Source organism: Metarhizium acridum (assembly GCF_019434415.1).
Source record: "Metarhizium acridum strain ARSEF 324 chromosome Unknown scaffold_586, whole genome shotgun sequence".
Lineage (NCBI taxonomy): Eukaryota > Fungi > Ascomycota > Sordariomycetes > Hypocreales > Clavicipitaceae > Metarhizium > Metarhizium acridum.
The window spans coordinates 260628-277836 of record NW_027094048.1 but is presented as its reverse complement, the minus strand read 5'-3'; the positions used below and the strand labels follow the sequence as shown (position 1 = coordinate 277836).

The 17209-nt window shown below is 52.5% G+C and overlaps 5 protein-coding genes across 5 annotated transcripts; 2 read left to right on the top strand and 3 right to left on the bottom strand.

Moving 5' to 3' along the window:
• Positions 1-814: 814 nt before the first annotated feature.
• Positions 815-1542, top strand: J3458_021728 (uncharacterized protein; the record flags this gene model as incomplete). Its single annotated transcript, XM_066122710.1, has 2 exons — positions 815-1000; positions 1063-1542. The coding sequence occupies 2 exons, from the start codon at positions 815-817 to the stop codon at positions 1540-1542; spliced, it is 666 nt and encodes a 221-aa protein (XP_065972272.1).
• Positions 1543-2226: 684 nt separating this feature from the next.
• On the bottom strand, positions 2227-3534 carry SEC14 (cytosolic factor, phosphatidylinositol/phosphatidylcholine transfer protein; the record flags this gene model as incomplete). Its single annotated transcript, XM_007809612.1, has 4 exons — positions 2227-2904; positions 2974-3097; positions 3173-3222; positions 3367-3534. 4 exons carry the CDS (start codon positions 3532-3534, stop codon positions 2227-2229), a joined length of 1020 nt encoding a protein of 339 aa, XP_007807803.1.
• A 986-nt stretch (positions 3535-4520) lies between these two features.
• J3458_021725 (uncharacterized protein) lies at positions 4521-9501 on the bottom strand (the record flags this gene model as incomplete). The annotated part of the gene is made up of 2 exons (XM_007809614.2): positions 4521-9161; positions 9281-9501. 2 exons carry the CDS (start codon positions 9499-9501, stop codon positions 6581-6583), a joined length of 2802 nt encoding a protein of 933 aa, XP_007807805.1. The 3' UTR covers positions 4521-6580.
• Positions 4609-5868, top strand: J3458_021726 (uncharacterized protein; the record flags this gene model as incomplete). The annotated part of the gene is made up of 1 exon (XM_007809613.2): positions 4609-5868. One exon carries the CDS (start codon positions 4609-4611, stop codon positions 5866-5868), a length of 1260 nt encoding a protein of 419 aa, XP_007807804.2.
• A 945-nt stretch (positions 9502-10446) lies between the features above and the next one.
• APR1 (aspartic proteinase precursor) lies at positions 10447-11794 on the bottom strand (the record flags this gene model as incomplete). The annotated part of the gene is made up of 3 exons (XM_007809615.2): positions 10447-11381; positions 11446-11599; positions 11696-11794. 3 exons carry the CDS (start codon positions 11792-11794, stop codon positions 10447-10449), a joined length of 1188 nt encoding a protein of 395 aa, XP_007807806.1.
• Between the last annotated feature and the right edge of the window lie 5415 nt (positions 11795-17209).

The window sequence follows — 17209 nt, the reverse complement described above, 5'->3', positions numbered from 1 at the left end:
ATTGACTCGTTGAGGAGGTCTTTTTGGTTGTGGCATGGCTTGGCTATGAGATGCTCCGTGCTCATGGAATCGGCTGATGGATCATGGTAGAGCGGTCTCATAATGATGCGCACGTGCAAACATGTACTCTGCACTCTGCTCGTTTGGAGCAACGGCTTAAAGGCCCGCCTGCCGGCGATTTTGTGGGCTGATGGGTACATACTGTACATCTATGGTGGACCTACTTACTCCGTAGAGGTAGCTGTGGTTATTTCGGGCTAATCTTTCATTGCCCGGATCATCCCCCGAATATCCTTCAGTCATGACGTGCGGACTCGATGTACACCCCCTTACCAGGCAACCGGTTTGGTTGAGGCTATTGGTGTACTCCTGTAGTTCAATGCCGCGTCTTATTGAAACAGGCGTTGACCCTGCCTGCAGAGTGGAACTTTTCAAAAGAATGCAGTAACCCGTTCTTCGGGATGCGTAACACTTTTAGCTGCTCAGCAGGACAGACGAGTTCATGGAGATGGTATGTCGGGCCGCGCAACACCAAATAAAACATCATTAATCCTGTCACTCGCATATAATTAACAGTGAAGAAGAGAAAAGAAGAAGAAAAAAAAAAAAGAAAAAGGCCTCTCCGCTAGTTTTATTCAAACTTCACCAGTATTTCATACATCAACAATCTTGTCATTCGTGGTTCAGCAAACATGCCCCACCAACATTGAACCCACCCGCGACTTTCCAACCCGTCGTTCGTGCGGCAAAGATAAACAACCACGCGCTTCCCGACGACAATCCCACAACCTCCCCTTCCCCTTCCACCGCCGACATGGACCAAGACTCGGCCGCCTCGCAGGCCCAGCGCAAGATCGAGCTCCAATCCCCCGAGGACCTGGCCTACCTCGTGGCCAAAGTGCGCGGCGCTGCAGCCGCCCGCATCAACGAGGCCTTCCCCCACGTCCCCGGCCAAGGCGAGGACGAGCTCCGGAACCAAATCGAATCCCTGGTCAACGAGGTACCTCCTCCTCCTCCTCCTCCCCCGTCCACCACCAAGCCCAGCGACTCACCCCGAAGCAGTACATCGACAGGACCTTCACCCTCGCCGCGCCAAACCTGTCCATAAACGGCCTCCCCGTCTCCTCGACCGAGTACCTCTCGCCGTCGCCCGCCACGCGCGACACCTACGAGCCCTTCGACGCCCGCAAGCGCCAGCGCGTCGCGGAGCTCATATCCCAGGAGGAGAAACTGCTCGAGGAAGTGGCGGCGCTGAAGCGCTCCGTGCCCGGCAAGGCGGCCGACGAGCAGGCCGCGCGTGTTCGGGACGCGATCCGACATGACGAGGAGATGGTCGAGGCCCGCAGGGCGGCGGTCATCGTGGACGCGGGCAAGGAAGGCGGCAGGTTGCGAGTAGACAGGCTGGAGAGGCAGGACGGTGTAGAGGCCGGGTTCAGGGGCGCCGTCGAGGCGCTGGGGAGACTGAAGAGGGACATGCCGTCTGTTGTGGCCAAGATGGAGAGGGCGAGGGTGGCGGGCGAGTACGTGTTGAATGCGAAATAGGCTTTTTTTTTTTGGGCGGTTCAACGTGTGGTTTGGAAATGGGCATGCATCGTGTACGGCGTTTGGGGCGGCGAGATACCTCTTCTTTTCTTCTGTTCTCTATTTTGTGTTTTACGCTACGACGTGGACCACGACACGGCTGACATCTACATTTCGGCACATACAACTTTTTATTTTTCTTATAGAAATCGAACAACTAGCGCAGAATCATAGGTTACCATCAATTACACCCTGTAAACCAGCAGAATCGAGACTGAAATCTATTTTCTGTCCATTTTATATAAATAGTTCTCTTTATCTTCTCCTAGGCCACATATCCCTGCAAACAGTTAAACATACTGCAAGTAATGACAACGGCACCTGACCACTTGACCGAAGGAAGACATGTAGGAAGTAAGAAAAAAGTTTAGAATCTCTGTATTGAATCTTTTTTTCCCGTGTATGTTGGAGCCACCCATATCAATCAAACATCAGGTGCCTTTAATTTAATTTCCATAGTAGGACACATCTCTCTCACACCACAAGACAAATACTCTCCCATCTCAGCTGTCTACCCCAGCACGCCATTCTACACCAAACCCCGGGCATTTCTTGTTTTCTTTACCCAAGTCGAGAACTATTCACACGCGTCCTGCCATTTCAGCAAAAGGGGTCAAATACAAATATGCGAAAAAGAAGCGGTGTTTAAGCAGCAGCAGTTTGCTTTGCCTCGTCCTTGGTCTCGTCCTTGGCTTTTTCGGCGATAGGGGCAGACTCAGCCGCGGGAGCATCTTGGGGCGTCTCAATCTTGGAGCCGTTGTTTTGGATCGTCTTCTCGTCGGCCGTCTTCTCCCACCAGGCAGGTCGGGTCCATTGAGGGTCGTGCCATGGACCGGCATCACTGTTTTCGCAGCCACCCTCACAGGTGCAAGTACCGCCAAACTCAACGGGTAGACTCTCTTTATCGACATGCTTCAACAGCTCGCTCTGGTAGCCACTGCCAAGAATGTGGATCTTCTTGACGGTGACGGGGTCAAGCCAGCCCTTGACAACGCTCCAAACAGTTGAAAACCCCCACGGGGCGTTGATGAGGAACAGCTTTCCCAGGCGCTCAGGATAGTAGTTCTGGGAGATGACCGAGGCCTTGCCAACGTAGTTATAGACAGAAGGGACTTTGGTCACGGTCACGCCTTTGAGGTCCATGATGGTGCAGCAAGTCTCCAAAAGCTTGCCAGCCTTGCGAGAGCAGGCAGGCAGTCGTGGGTCGGCGAGCCGCTCGTACTCGACGGCAAGGTTGGTAAGCATTCGGTCGGCGGTGGTAATTTTGTACATGGCGGTCAGGTCAATACCGCCAAGTGTCTCGATGTAGATGGGACGGCCATCCTGTTCATGGGAGTCAGTACAAGCTCCACCAAATGGCACGTTACTTTATAGTAAACGGGTCACATTCACCTTGTCCGTCTTGTGGTAGAACTGCTTGTAGTACTTGGCAATCTCAGGCTTCTCGGGGTAGTCCCAGATGGGAACGGTCTCGTCGAGCTTGGTCTCCTTTCGCCACTTTTCGGTATCAACGAACCTGTTGAGCCATGTTAGAGCCTCCATTATTCTGCTGATCGATGTCAGGCTAGGGCAGTGAAGGGAGAGACCTTACATAGCCTTGGACAACTTGACATCCCACTTGCGCGCTCGCAGGAATCGCAACTATCATATGAAAAGAAACGTTAGTCCCTGCCTTGGTGACATGGTAAGATGTCCTTTGCTTTTTAATTTCCCGCTGCTTGTGTACGAGAAAAATAGAGATCAACATTCCAAGACATGCGTCAAAACTTTGGGGGTGTTACCTACCAAAGTCAATGTGTCCAGACGATCCGTGTATCCCTCAGCTTCAAGCATCATACGCAGCTGATGGACCTGGGCAATCTGTTGCTCATTAAGGTTACCAGCATGGCCATCCTGAGGCTCGGCAGCAGTAACCGGGAAGTCGTAGTTATCGTACTTCTTGTCGATATCCATGGTCGGCAGTGTGGTAAAGGGGCTTGGGGGAAATGACTTTTTTTTCTTTGGTGAGAGGAGACTTCTTAAATTTCCAGAAAAGTAGGAGGGGGCCGGGAGGAGCGGGGGAGTCGTGCTGGACCCAAGTAAACAAAGGGAGCAGGTCTTTGACAGTGGGATATGAAAGGGGAACAAAAAGGATGAAGGAGGAAGTGAGGAGCAAAGAGTTGGAGGATGATGATGACGAGGCGGAGAATGTCAACTGGTTACTTTGGCCAACTGCGTATTATGGCAATTAGCGGTGTTGTCGGGTTCCCTCCCAATAGAAATAGAGTCCCGACGTCCCTAACTTGAGAATTGGCCAGGCAAAGGCAAGGCTTGCGCTCCAAAGCTTGAGAATTTTGGTGGGGCTCTTTTGCATTTGCCAAGCCTCTGCCCCAACTTACGCCCAAGGCGGTCTAGCGCCTCCAAACTCATCCCCTCATCCCTCAAGATGGATGCCTCGTGCCTCATTGATGAGCTTCATCAATTGGATTGACTCTACAATACATGTTATGATCATCCGGGGTACGATTTGTCCTGCCGCCAGATCACCACAATAATGCCTGTATTCCTGTCGTCCCTCAACATGACTTTACACATGGTCATTTACAGCGCTGGAACACTGCCACTGAAGTATCCAGGCACATACTGTAAACGGAGTGCCGAGTTCCATCCATCTCGTATCACAAGTGTACCCAGAGTGCAGGTCTGGGGCCGGCCAGTGGCTACCCAGGACTCAGCACCCAATTGTTTACAACGTGCCCTGGAGTCGGCCCTGCAGGGGCTGCCACTCAGCACTGCGACTGACCACGGTCACAGAGGCCCTATCTGACCAGGTTGGCCAGGGAGTTGGACGCACACGTGCATCATCACGAGGTGATAAGATACGGATGGGTCTTGCCGTCAGGGTAGCTATTGCTTGCAAGACATCAGCACATCAAGCAAACCCATCCCCGGGTCGACTACTTTTTTCAACCTGGCATGCAGAGCTACATACGGACAGTCTAAATCTCTAATTGACCGTCAATAACACATGGAAACGCTCACATCACCATGAGGTACCCTCCGCACCGGATAACTCTCAACGTTGTCGCCCGGCACATGCACAGCGCAGTCACATCTCGAAGACCTCGTCGCTCCTTCCATCTCACCACACCAGCGAGCCTGCCCCGAAAACGACACTTCTTTACCTCGAATCCTTTTCTCTCCAACAACTCCGCCGACCAAGTCAAATCTGCTCCTCAACCTCTCAGGGATGAATCTCAAACTCTGTCATCCGCTGCTGCCAAGCGCAAGCCCACCCGCGCGACGACAGCCAAAAACTCCCTCCGCCGAGTCGCCATAATTGCACAGCAACCAAAGCGCGTAGGCGACAAGCCAAGCCCTCACGACAAAGAGATTGAGACTGAGACCACAATAAGCGCAACATGCATCGCTGAATCGTTCAACATGCCCATGGTGGTCGAGATACTCTCCTCGCACGGATTCGCCATTGACCCGGACAATACGGGTTTCGACGCCAGCGAAGTAGTCCACGCCAAGGGCGTCAACGGTGGAGACATCTTTGTCTTCCCCTCCGGTACGATAGTGACATGGTCGCTGCCGCCGGACGTCGTCACGAAACAAATCCTCCGCGCCGCCGAAGAACCACACCCCGCTCAGCTCTGCGAGGTCGAAGACCTCGACTTCATCACCGACACTACCCGTGCAGAATCCACCATGAAAGGCGACATGGTTGTCCTCGGCACCCGCCGCGAGCACAAGGACGGCGACACCCTCGACACAACCCTCGCCAAAATCGCCTTCTCGTCTGGTCTCGCGAGAAGCACCAAGCTCGCTGTCCTCGAGAGCGCATTGACCGCGTACTTTGAAAGCACTCGCAACATCCCTGCCATCTTATCCCAGGGCTCCGGCGTCCCTCTTGGCCGCAAATTCATCCTCCAAAAGACGGGTGAACTACTAAGTCTGCGAGCCCGGCTTAACCACTACTCCGAGTTGACCGACTCCCTGCCCGACATCTTCTGGGACAGCAAATCCGAGCTAGGACTCGAGGGCTACTATGACCAAGTCGGGCGTGCGCTCGACGTGAACGTACGGATTCGCACGCTGAACCAAAAGATGGATTATGCACAGGAAATAGCAAGTGTGCTGCGCGAAATGTCGAGCGAGCAACACGGCACGAGGTTGGAACTAATCATCATCCTGTTAATCGCGGTCGAGGTGGTGTTTGAGTTGAGGAGGATTATTTTGGAATGGGGACAGGAGAGGAAGGCTGCTAGGGCGGCCAAGGCGGCAAATGAGGCTGTTGTGTAACAAGAGAATGGCCGTTCAGAGTGTACATATAGCATGCATTAGACCCGGACCTTTTTGTATCATGGTATATGTGTTATGGCGTTTGGACCTCAGGGCCTAGATCTGTTTTAAATGATACCCACTCAGCTCGACCTTTCACCAACCATTCCTGATGTGCATTGTCGTCCACTGAAGTTGAACGTGGAACGCATACTAGTCAAATATCCCCCCAACAGAGACACCTTCACAAGGCTCCAACAACCAGTCACAACAAACCATCACCGGCTCATGCCGCAAGGTCCAGGGCAGTTTATACGTCTATTCCGCTCGGAGCCAGCCCACGCCTCATAAAAAGAGTCCTGCCTCATTTAGCTACAAATCTGGTGTACAAAGTCCTTGCGGGATATATTCCAGGCGCTACTACGCTGCCTCCACCCCCAATCGCGTCTACTCCCGAGTCGTTTACATAGTTTGCTTCCCATTTCCTGCCCTTTTCTTGCCAATAGGGGGAAAAATTGTGAAAAAATAATAATAAAAAGAAACAAGACAACCAATTGGCTTTTTACTCCTAAATACGCCCTTGACCTTGGGAAATGAGAAAAAAAAACGTCAAAAGGGGTAAAAACATAGTTCCCCCTCTTCTCGAAAAAGAAAAAGACTGGCCCGGTCATCGTCTTCTAATAACCTCTTTCCCGCTAGCTTCGTTCGCCGTGGATAATACCCTCCTCTACAACTATGATTCTGGACCAGGTACTGGCTGCTGTTGCTGAGACTGACCCGGCTGCGGCTGTCCGGCACCGGGGATGGGGGGTACGGGAACAGGTGTCACTTTTGAAGGAGGGACGTATTGTGACTGGGGTGTGCCGTTCATCCCTTGTCGTTGACCAACAGGTGTTTGTGGCTTCTGCTGGCTCATGAGATTCGCACGGGCTGCTGCGATGCGGTTCGCTTCCATGTTACCGCCGTATCCCATGGGCATCCCGGAAAACCCCGACTGCATCTTGTCGCTAAACATGGCCGTCCTTTCTTGTGCGGCAACTCGTGCCTTGGCTTGCTCCAAGATTCGTTGTTGCTGGGCCTCTGGAATAACGGTGTGATATCCGGTCAGACCGGGAGACTGACTATATTGAGCGTGCTGTCCTGGATTACTGGCATGCCTAATCATCTGTGGATTGCCTTGGCCCGGAGTTCCCGGAGTTCCATAGCGCTGCTGAGCTGGCTGCATATTTGGTGACGGGCTATAGGCATGTCGCGGAGGAACTTGCGGTGACATGTTCCTCGGAGGCATGCCGGCGCCATTCATATATGCCCCGTAATTCGGCTGGCCGGGAGGCCCAGGCGGTGGTTGTTGTGGCTGTTGCTGCTGAAATTGCTGTTGGTACTGGAATCGCGTAGCATTCGGAGGACCCTGTTGTTGAAGTTGGCCGTATTGTGGCGGCCGTTGTTGATTGGTTTGGGGCATGTTTTGGTGACCATAAGGAGTCTGTGCCTTGGCCAGTTGCGTAGCATACTGGTTTGGATAGCCATTAGGTCGGGTGTATTGATTTGGCTGTGGTCTAGGATGCTGTTGAGCGGGACTGCCCACAGCCCGGGGTTGGTGATAATTGGGAGTCGGCATAGATCGGAAATATTGCTGAGGATGTGAGGGAGTTCGTGTTGGCGTGCCGTACTGAGGTGTCTGTTGGTACTGGTTGGCGTAGGGCGTAGAGATACTAGCAGAGCGTTGCGAGGGTGGCCGAGCATTGGCCTGGGCAGCTTGGGCAGCTTGAGCCGCCTGGGCTGCCTGAGCTGCTTGAGCTGCAGCATGCTGTTGTTGTTGTTGCTGTTGTTGTGCTCTGATGCGGGCCTGTACACCAGCATCGTCTTCCTCCATGACACCACGGTATTGATCTGTCTGAACCTGAACCTTGGTGCTGATAAGCAAGTCATCAAGCTGATCTCCATTCAGTTTGGCCACTGCATATGGCGGTAGGGTCTTGATAATTAAAGCCAGCTGCGTTTTGAGCATCTCATAGGTGGCATGTTCTTCTTCCGAGGGTTGAGGCCCTGAGTTAGCCAGCATGTCGCCATTGACAGGGTCGCTGGATTGACGATTTTGAGAATTGGGCAGAGTAAGGTTGCGAATACGCTGATAGGAAGCCAGGGTTCCAATCAAGTCGCTGACTTCTTCAAGAATATCATCAACCTCCTTCTCGTTGGGGTCACGCTTAGTGCCCAAAGCATCCTCGAGCGAAGGGTCAACGGCGCCATCATCCCAATTATCAATGGCTTCTTGCACGGCATCCTCGTCGATTTCCTCGCTTTTGATTTCAGGATGAAATGCATCCACGTCTGCGATATCTGGGTAGTATTCAACCTCAATCATTCTCTGAAAATTCTTGGAGCCATTCTTTTGCCACCACATTTTAGCAGCTATTCCTGACGGAACCACCGCCCCTGCGTCATCTTTGCACGGAGCGAAACTAGAAAAGGCGCCCCGGAAAAGTGATTCCATTTCTGACATTTCCAATTCGGACGTAGATGGCTTCTTACCAGCAAGACTTTGGGCGCGCTCTCGCTGTTTGGTCTTGGTTTGATATGATGGTGTAGCATTGCTGTAGTCAAGATAGTAACCTGACGTAAGCTTTGTGCCGAAGTAGCAATTTCCACGGTACTTGGCAGTATCGGCTAAATCGGGGTGATAAAAGTCTAGTGTATTACCCTTGGCTTGGGTTTTGGGTTGTTTGGGCGGTTGCAGAGGAGGAAGCGGTCGAGGAGGACCGAACAAGTCGCCCAATGTCTGCGTTGGTTCTTGGAGATTGGCAGGAACAACGCGTGAAAAAGAGACGCCAGGCGGCAAATTGAACTCTGTCAGATCAATGTCACGGGACAATGGCAGACTCGAAAAGAGACGTCTTTCCTGCGGCGCGTAGCCAACCACGGACAGGATTGCCTGGCTCTTGCGCGATGCAGCTTTGGAGTCGTCTCCGCCGTCGATGGCCTCCAAAGAAGCGACCTTGGGATATGCCTTCTCCCGCTCAAGAATGGCGATGGCTTGTGCTTTAAATTCGGCAATTCGGACGACAGCCCTTGTATTTTCGACACTGCCAGAGCCATCCGGAAGCTTGGCCCTAAATTCCGACAATGCGGCATCGGCGGCAGAAACAACATCAGAGGCAACATCTTCGATGTGGATATAAGAATCGGTGGCAATCTTGTCCGATATTGATTTCAAGGCCGGCGACTCGGATGACTTTTGTCGCTTCATGTCGGGTTCATCTTCGATCTGGCAATCTTCTAACGGCCGTTTCAGGATGGCAGGCTCGACATCGATACTAGGATTTGATGGTCAGCCGTTGCATTGGCCGCAGGATGGGCAAGTCAGGACGACTTCATAATAGCGACGTCGCGCCGAACTGGCGTCGGGCCTGAAAGGAGGAAATGGGCGATTCACCTCTTCAAAACATCAAAGTACAACTTTATCAGGTCCTTTTGCTCCCCCGCAGCCCATCGGTGGAGTGCGGCCGGCTTCTGTTCTTCAACACCCGTCATTTCGTCTGCAGCCGCACCGTCCTCGCTGTCGCGTTTTCGCTTGCCCGGGACGGCAAGGTGTCTATTCTCATCGTTTATAGGCGTCGATGCGCCGTTTGCTTCGACCGGCGTTGGCTGCGCCATGTTAAAAATCGCGGTGGACGAGCTTTGGTGATGCTCGCCGCGCCTCGTCGCGATACGCGGTTGCAGGATGGAGAACAGATTGGTGCGACTCTAGGCCCTTTCATCAAGGGTCGTCCCAGAAGCCGTCTGCATCCAACACACAGAGTGCAATGGTGAGTCACGCCTGCGAAATGGCGATTCGAGACCCTTGTATCAAGACGACGCGAATTTTTATGGTTTCCAAAAGACAATGTGAAGCGATCGCTGCAGAAGGGGCCTCGAAGGAAGAATGTGTCGTGGATCACCAAGTGGTACTTCTGGCTGGCTGGCCTGGGTCCCAGGCTAACGCTGAGGTGGGAAAAGTCTAAAATTGCGTGCACGTGACTCCACCACTGCCCGCTGCGGCAAGTTGGTCGCCATCGGCTCAATTAGAACAAAGAGACTTGACTCATACCAATTTTCTGTGCCAGAGAAGAGTTGAACATGTGGCTGTAGGCTGCAATAAATTGCACGTTGGATTTATCTGTCATGCTCGACAAGGGACGTGTCAAAGCTTGAGGATCATCATCTTTAATGAAAACAGGACTTCAAGACCATACCTGGTATAGCGGGACGCAAGAATAAGTACGCAGTTGACAATACTAAGCCGCATATATATATCCCAGTTTACAGTCTGCTTTTGAGTAATGCAACACAGGACACAAATTGCGGGAGATGGCCACGACTTTCCAGAAGCTACTGTGATTTCTTGTCCTGGACATGTAACCTGAGCGCTTAGTTTTCAGGTTAAAATGTGCAACACAAAAGGAGCATTATACTTCTTATTCAGCATAAACAGAGTTTCTAGCACGTATTACCGCAAAGAGCTAGTGTGTACAGTTACGATTCCAAAGCAAACTCGAATGCAGTCCTTGCGAAACCATCTTTAAACTAGATCGTAAACGATTGCTGTGTCTAGTAACCCATTTATTTAGCGCGGGCCAAGCCAACAGCGTTTCTCTCGAGGTCATAGACAGAGTAGTAACGGCGCAAAAAAGCATCTCCCAGAATAACAAGAGGTCCGGCAGGCTCTGGAATGTCCATACCCTGGAAAGTAGAGAGACATGTGCCCTGAAGCTCGAGGATGTAGTCGGAAGCGGGGAGGCTGTAATTAGAGTTTGACAGATTGAAGACAATGTCGGGGAGAGATTTGATCTTGTCGCAATCAACGGTGTACTGGCCGTTCCAGCTCTTCTTGGCGCCAATCTCCTTGTTGAGTAGTTCGGCCAGGGTGCTGGGGAGAACATTCAGGGAAGTACCAGTGTCGAGGATAGCGCCCGTATGATCAAGTTCAGCAATCTCATCACCGAGGGCAATAGAGTTGATGTCCACTTCCCAGTACGCCTTGCGGCGAAGAGGGAGGTATTCAAGCTCGCCAGTGTAGTGGTTTTTATCGATGCCACCAAAGACAGCTTCGCTGCCCTCTTCTTTACTGCCAAGGTAGAAAGCAAACACAGGCTCATCTAGTAGTTTTTGATCAATCATCTGGTAGAAAGGAGGGACAATCTTGTTCACCGAGAGGGTGTCGTAGCCCAGACCGAGAATGCCATCAAATTTACCAAACGCGAAGGCAAGCCCAGGCTCACTGGTTGCCTCAGCGAAATCCTGGTGCTCGATCTTCAAGTCGCCGATGCTCACGACATCTTGGGAGACGAAGCCAGACAAGCTGCCGGAGCCGTACCGAATCTCGAAAGACGAGCCATTCTTCTTGTATGTAGAGGAAGAACTGGAGTCATATGTAGAGTGCAGATAGCAAGCTATGCTATTGCAACTCTGGGAAGGGACCCAGAGGTTGGAGCTGCCCGTGTCCAGGACAACCTTGAAGCTTTGCGGTGGGGAACCGATGGTGATTTCGGAGAAGTCTATGTGATAATTAGGATCTTTTGTCTGTCTGCTGCCGTACTGCTACTGCTCGTATCGGCTTACATTGAGCATTCATAAAGTTGCTAACTGGCACGGGGTGGCCTCCCGCAACCTGGGGAGCCTTTGTATTGAACATGACAGAGGCTCGGGATGGAGGGCGGGCACCAATGTACTTCTGGCCGAGAGCCTGAACATGCTGCTCGATAGGGGCATCAGCCTTAACAGAGGTGTCAGCCGTGTCACGGGGCCCCGGAGACGCATCGCCGCAAGGATAAATATCCTTTCAGACGATAACGAGGAATGGAGTGCTTACTAGCTGCTCCTTTAGAGAGATCTTCTGGAGCTTCATCTTGTGCACGCCAGCATGGGCGGTACCGGCGAGGGCGGCCGCGGCGATAAGCGCGCTCTTCATGATGGGCAACGCTCCAGGGAGAGATTGGCACGGTTAGGATCTAAGAGGGTGATGCTTGTGGACAAGCAGATGTGGTACAGATATCGATGGAGTGACGTGCTTTCGTGATGAACGCGGGTTGGATGTGATGGAGAGGGCGAAGCTTGGAGGAAGGGAACTGAAGTGTTCGAAGCTGGAGGCGAGCCACCCGGGTACTAGTTGCGCAGCGGAGGTTGACGCTGCCGAGTGCGTGTTGTCGGGGGAGCTCCCATCTGCCTGCTTTGGCTGGTGGCGTCTAGAGATCGGGCCGGGCTGGGCCAACCAGTCAACGGGTGGTTGCGCAAGCTCAAGCTCTGGCCTGCTAGTCTGCGACCATGACGCACTCACTCCGCACCTTCCCAAGTACCTGGCCGTGACAGATGACCTTTGGCCTGCATATTGCACCCCCAGAGATCTAGAGCTAGTATGCGATTCATGTTGATCGAGTGCACTACGGGCCCCAGGAAATCCTCGCAATAGTGCACTGGTGTACAGACGCAAGATAAGCGCGCAGGAGCAATTTCATTGCCATCTATATCCACACCCTGTGCAATCATGGTCCGCAAGCGTTCTCCCCGGATCCGAAGCTGTGTGGGTCTCGTTGTACTGATTGCTCCCGGCAGCCTGAGGCAATAACAGCTTGCTCGGTGCTATCGTTGTTCCGGCGGCTGTTGTTGCCGTGACCACGCAACACGGGGGAAGGAGTACGGAGTGTGTATCGCCTTGTTTCATTGACCGCGCAAAAAGTGGTGCCAGGCGACTCAGCTAGCAAGGCCCTGTGTTTCGGACTGTCTAGCCATGCTCGTGGGGAGAGCTCCAGGAAGTAAAGTGAGATCGGACGTGGAAAGCATCTCGGACAGAATTCAAGATCTGATAATGACGTAGACGAACCACGGGTAAGTCGTGGCTACAGCTCTTTTTCATTCGGATTGCCAACGAAGAACCACCCGGGCAGCACGGTGTGCTCTAGCAATGAATCCCATAATGTCTTTCTCGCCCCTCGAACCTACGGTTACCCTGTACCAGCGGAAGCCTACCTTGCGCCTGTAGTCTGTCGAGTCATCACCGTCACGGTCAGTTGGTGCTTCGAGGTGAGACTTGATAAATCCGCCGTAGGACGTTCAATGAAAAATGTTTGCATTTGCGATTTGCTCCTGGCGCGACCACAGAGTTTGGCCACAATGGACCTCCTTGCCTCCAGGAATTTCACCTATTTCCACCAAAATTTGTCGGCTGGTGTAAAGGCGTCATCGAACACGAGGGAAACCCTTGATAGAAAGGCATACTTCCCAGACGATTCCCAGGCGATGACACCTTCTTATTCAGCCATCTTCCCCCGTGGCATGAGTTAACCGGCTTCCACCGCAAAAGATCCGTGGTCCATCATGAACAGTTCACCCCTTCGTGCCTCAAGGCCACCCCGAAAGACACACCTCAAAACTCATGACCCAGAACACCCAAAATGGAGAGACCTAAAATCCAATCTGATCGACCTGCAGTCACAGCGGCGCTTTTCGTTTTATTCCCCCTTTTGAGTGGACTAACTCAATCCTCGCCCGTAGCTCCGGCGGCTGCGAGACGTTGCACTCCTAGGGCTGATCGAGCTCGAGCTTGGGGCGATTTGACCTGAAGGGAGCCCTAACGGTGGAGCGCAAAATCGGAAATGATGATAGCGTACGGACTACGGAGTACAGGATGGGAACCACGGGGAATTTCTTGCTGCTGGTCCAACCCGCTACATTCACAAGACACTGCAAATGCCGGTGTCCAATGTCCATTTCTAGGCAATAGTATCGTATAATAGTCCTGCAAAACCACGACAGGGCTGATGGTGGATGACGGGAAGAAACGAAAAGAGGCATTTATATGGCAATTATGTAGGTACATACAGTGGGTGTACATGCTACATACATGCTAAGCGTCTTGCCCACACCCCAATCCTGGTGGATATCTGGGCATGTCCCAGCCGCGTGGTCGGGAGATCGACTGGGAACCGCGTTCAAGGAACAGAGAAGCCAAGTTAAATACCAATGGAGATCATTGTTTGCCTACCCAAGTAGGCATTTCAAGCAGTATTCCGCAGAAAACGTGCCGTCTAATGGTGCTCGCGCTTAGTAAGTAATAACTCGGCACATGCATCATACGGCATCATCTTGTACGATACTCCGTACAAGACGCGACTCTAACAATCCAATCATGCAACAATGGGCTTATAAAAACGAGACTCTGTGTGTGTACAGTGTTTGGCATCTCGTATGGCTAGCTTCTACGGAGTACATACGTAATACACCAGAACACTTTACGATGGAGAAGATCTGGGCTCTGGAATTCACGGATCTTAAAACTAACATGCTCGATGAAGCGAAGCGTAGTATGGTGCAGCACGCAATGAACCCAACATACTCTAGTATGGAGGACCGGATCAAAGCCTTTCAATGTGACCATGGCGCTCACAGAAGACGATTCCAGAGGAACGAGTACTGCCTTGATGCTCCGCACAAAGTGCCCTCCGCTTGACTCACAGCTGGTAAGATTCGATCGGAGTTCCAGTGCCTTCTGAGTTGATCTCAAGCATATTGTCAAAGGATCAAGGCACAAGCGGCCTTCACACTTGCCTGCGTTTTGTCTGTGTCCGGGGCCGAGTCTCAAGTCTTCCTTTCCGTGTTGTGCTTCACCCAGCGAAGTGGTTCTGCTTGCTGAGCCTCAGAGGAAGACTGTGACTGTGAAAACCTCACACACGTTACTCTGTATGAACTACATACATTAGAACATATGTAGTTGCGGGAGGGGCTGATGGACGCTTCATCAATCAATCCACCCCGAGCAATCCACCCCGAGCAAGTTCCTCTTCCGTCGGCGTGGCGGACTGGCTGGCCGTCGAGGCACACAATTCATGGTGCCGTTTGCTCAGCCTCGCACCAAGAACGACCGTCTTAGCGCTGGCATTGCAGTACGTAGTCAGAGTTCCTTTTTCTTTTCCCGTCCAAGGAGTACGCCGTACTCTGTAATACGTACTCCGTTAGATTCTCGTGGCTAGCGTTGGCGTTTATTGATGCCCAACAAGTGTGTCTGACTCGGAAGGCTTAGATAAATTGGCACATGTACTCACCTGGCCGTGCCATGTACGTGTTGTGTAGTTACTCCGTCCTCCGTAGCATTCTACTCTGTATCGACCCAGCATTTCGGCGTCTACACCCTCATTATATGTAGTTATGCGCGCACATTGCGTTTCCTCCGAGTTTATCGGCATGAGCACCATGCAACATATTGGGCAGAGAACATGGTCCCAACGCTCTCCACAAGAGCCTGGTTCGCTATTCTTGTAGCAGTAATAGTCATACAGTGCAAATAGCGCGTCGAGGCAGATGATCGCTCACTCGACTGTCTGTGGATGGCGTGTTTAGTTTAATTGCTGTGGAGACATTCAGGATGGAACACCACGTTACTGCGTAGTACCTTTGACTTCATATGGTAGGCACATGAAGCCATGTTGTTAGGCGAAACACGTATCTGAGCAGTCTCTTGCAAGCAGGGTTGCAGTTGAGGCCATGTATCGGTGACTTTTCTAGTGAAGTTGTCTGATGAACTTGGTGGGAAAAGCACTGCTTTGTTCCTGCATCCTGGCGCCCGGCCCTACAGGCTGTGGCGGCTAGGGAAGAAGCTCAAGGGGAATATGTGTTGCCAATGGACTCAGCACCAAGTCCATTCCGATTGGTCTGACCGGATGTACGTGCATACACTTCACTGTCTATTAGAGTATTCCGTACGGAGTGCTGAATGGATTGTACGTACAATTCGCGTTCTCTGCCCGGGCAGCTATTGTTGCTGTCACGCCTCCTCGGCCCAGGAGAAGAGACAGCTGTCCGCTTCCAAAAGTCTGCAGTATCTCATGGTATGACGGAGTACGTAGAATCAAGCACATCAGTCCGTGTCGATATTCGACGAGACAGAATCCCACGAATGGACCAGGATTCTGGCCAGAGGTGTAATAGTGCCATACTTCTTACGCATACTGTGTGGACAACAGATTTAGTAATACAAAGAGCACAAACCACCAGAGTGGCACGTACCTCCTCTGCTCCTCTGCGAGCAAAGACCAGGAGACCGGGGGTGTAGACATTGACTTGGTGTTTGGTGTTTTTGTGCGCGACTGCTTTGGCGGCGATTGTGAGGCAGTCTTTGGAATCGCACATGGCGAGAAACTCAAAGACGACAGCACAAGGAAGCCGGCTCGCTCATGAACGATACTGTATGTAGTGCTGAACGTGCCGAATGTGATCCATTTTGTCCTAAAGTTGATGCTGCGTGCCAGGCTCTGGAACGTCGGGCGAGCTAAATGCTTTGGAGAGGCCGCTCTGCATCAAGTGGGGTTGGCGTCCAGGTTTTCCAATTTCGTACCGAGTACGGAGTACTCCGTACAGAGTACCATGGCACTGTGTTCTGATAGTGGCGATACTTTGAACTCCGTACGGTGCTGGGTGGTTTGGCAAGTCGAGGTACCTGGGTGGTGCCCTGCCCGTCCTGTCCTGGTACTCTGAGCTCTGAGTCCAGAAGTCCAGAAGTCCCCTGGGGCCCGTCCCCAAGTGCTCCCACCTCGAGCAGCCAACCCTGTTCCTGGTGTGCACATGTGCCCTCGATGGTACCTGTCAGGTGCACTCCGTCGTTCTTGGTACCTGCTGCCTGACCCTGCCTCCCCTGTCCTCGCGGTGCCCGGCGTCCGTGTCGATGCGACCCAGTTTGTCTGGCTTGCAACTCGCTCGCTGCTATTGTACTCGGTCCCGATGTCCTCAGCCCTCCTCAGCCCTCCTTCGCCAGCCCAAGTTGCCCCTGGTCGATTTCTCGTCTCGCTGCGTCCCCCATTCCCACGTCAAACGCTTCCGTTTCCATCGCCGTTCATCTGGCCTTGCCCCCTTCAACAAAATATCCCGTCGCTCGTTCCAGTCGTCCCTCGTTCTCACCGACTATCCCCTGCTGCATTCTCAACGTCGACGGCCACCTCAGCATCCATCGCCTGGAGACCAGTCGCCGTTGCCTGCTTCTCCTTTTGTGCCATTGTTAGATGCAGTCCTTTCTTTCTTGCAACACTTAGCGACCGTGGAATTTCCTATCTTGTCGCCACTTCAATCAAGGGGTAGCCGTCCGAAACGCTTTACGCTTGCTTCTTTGTCACCAGTCGCCAGCAGCTGTCACTCGCCTTGCCTGTTGACTTTCCACTGCCCACTGTCGGTATTAACGGCCCTTTGAGACGCGCTCATTCATCACTCGACTTCGTCACGTCGACACCCGATTTTCTCAAGGCTTGGGCACGACGCCTCTGCGGCGGAAACGATCCGACTACCTGTCCTTTTTCTTTTGCCTTCAACTTTCTTGCCACCTTTTTGTCTGCTTCGGTTGTAT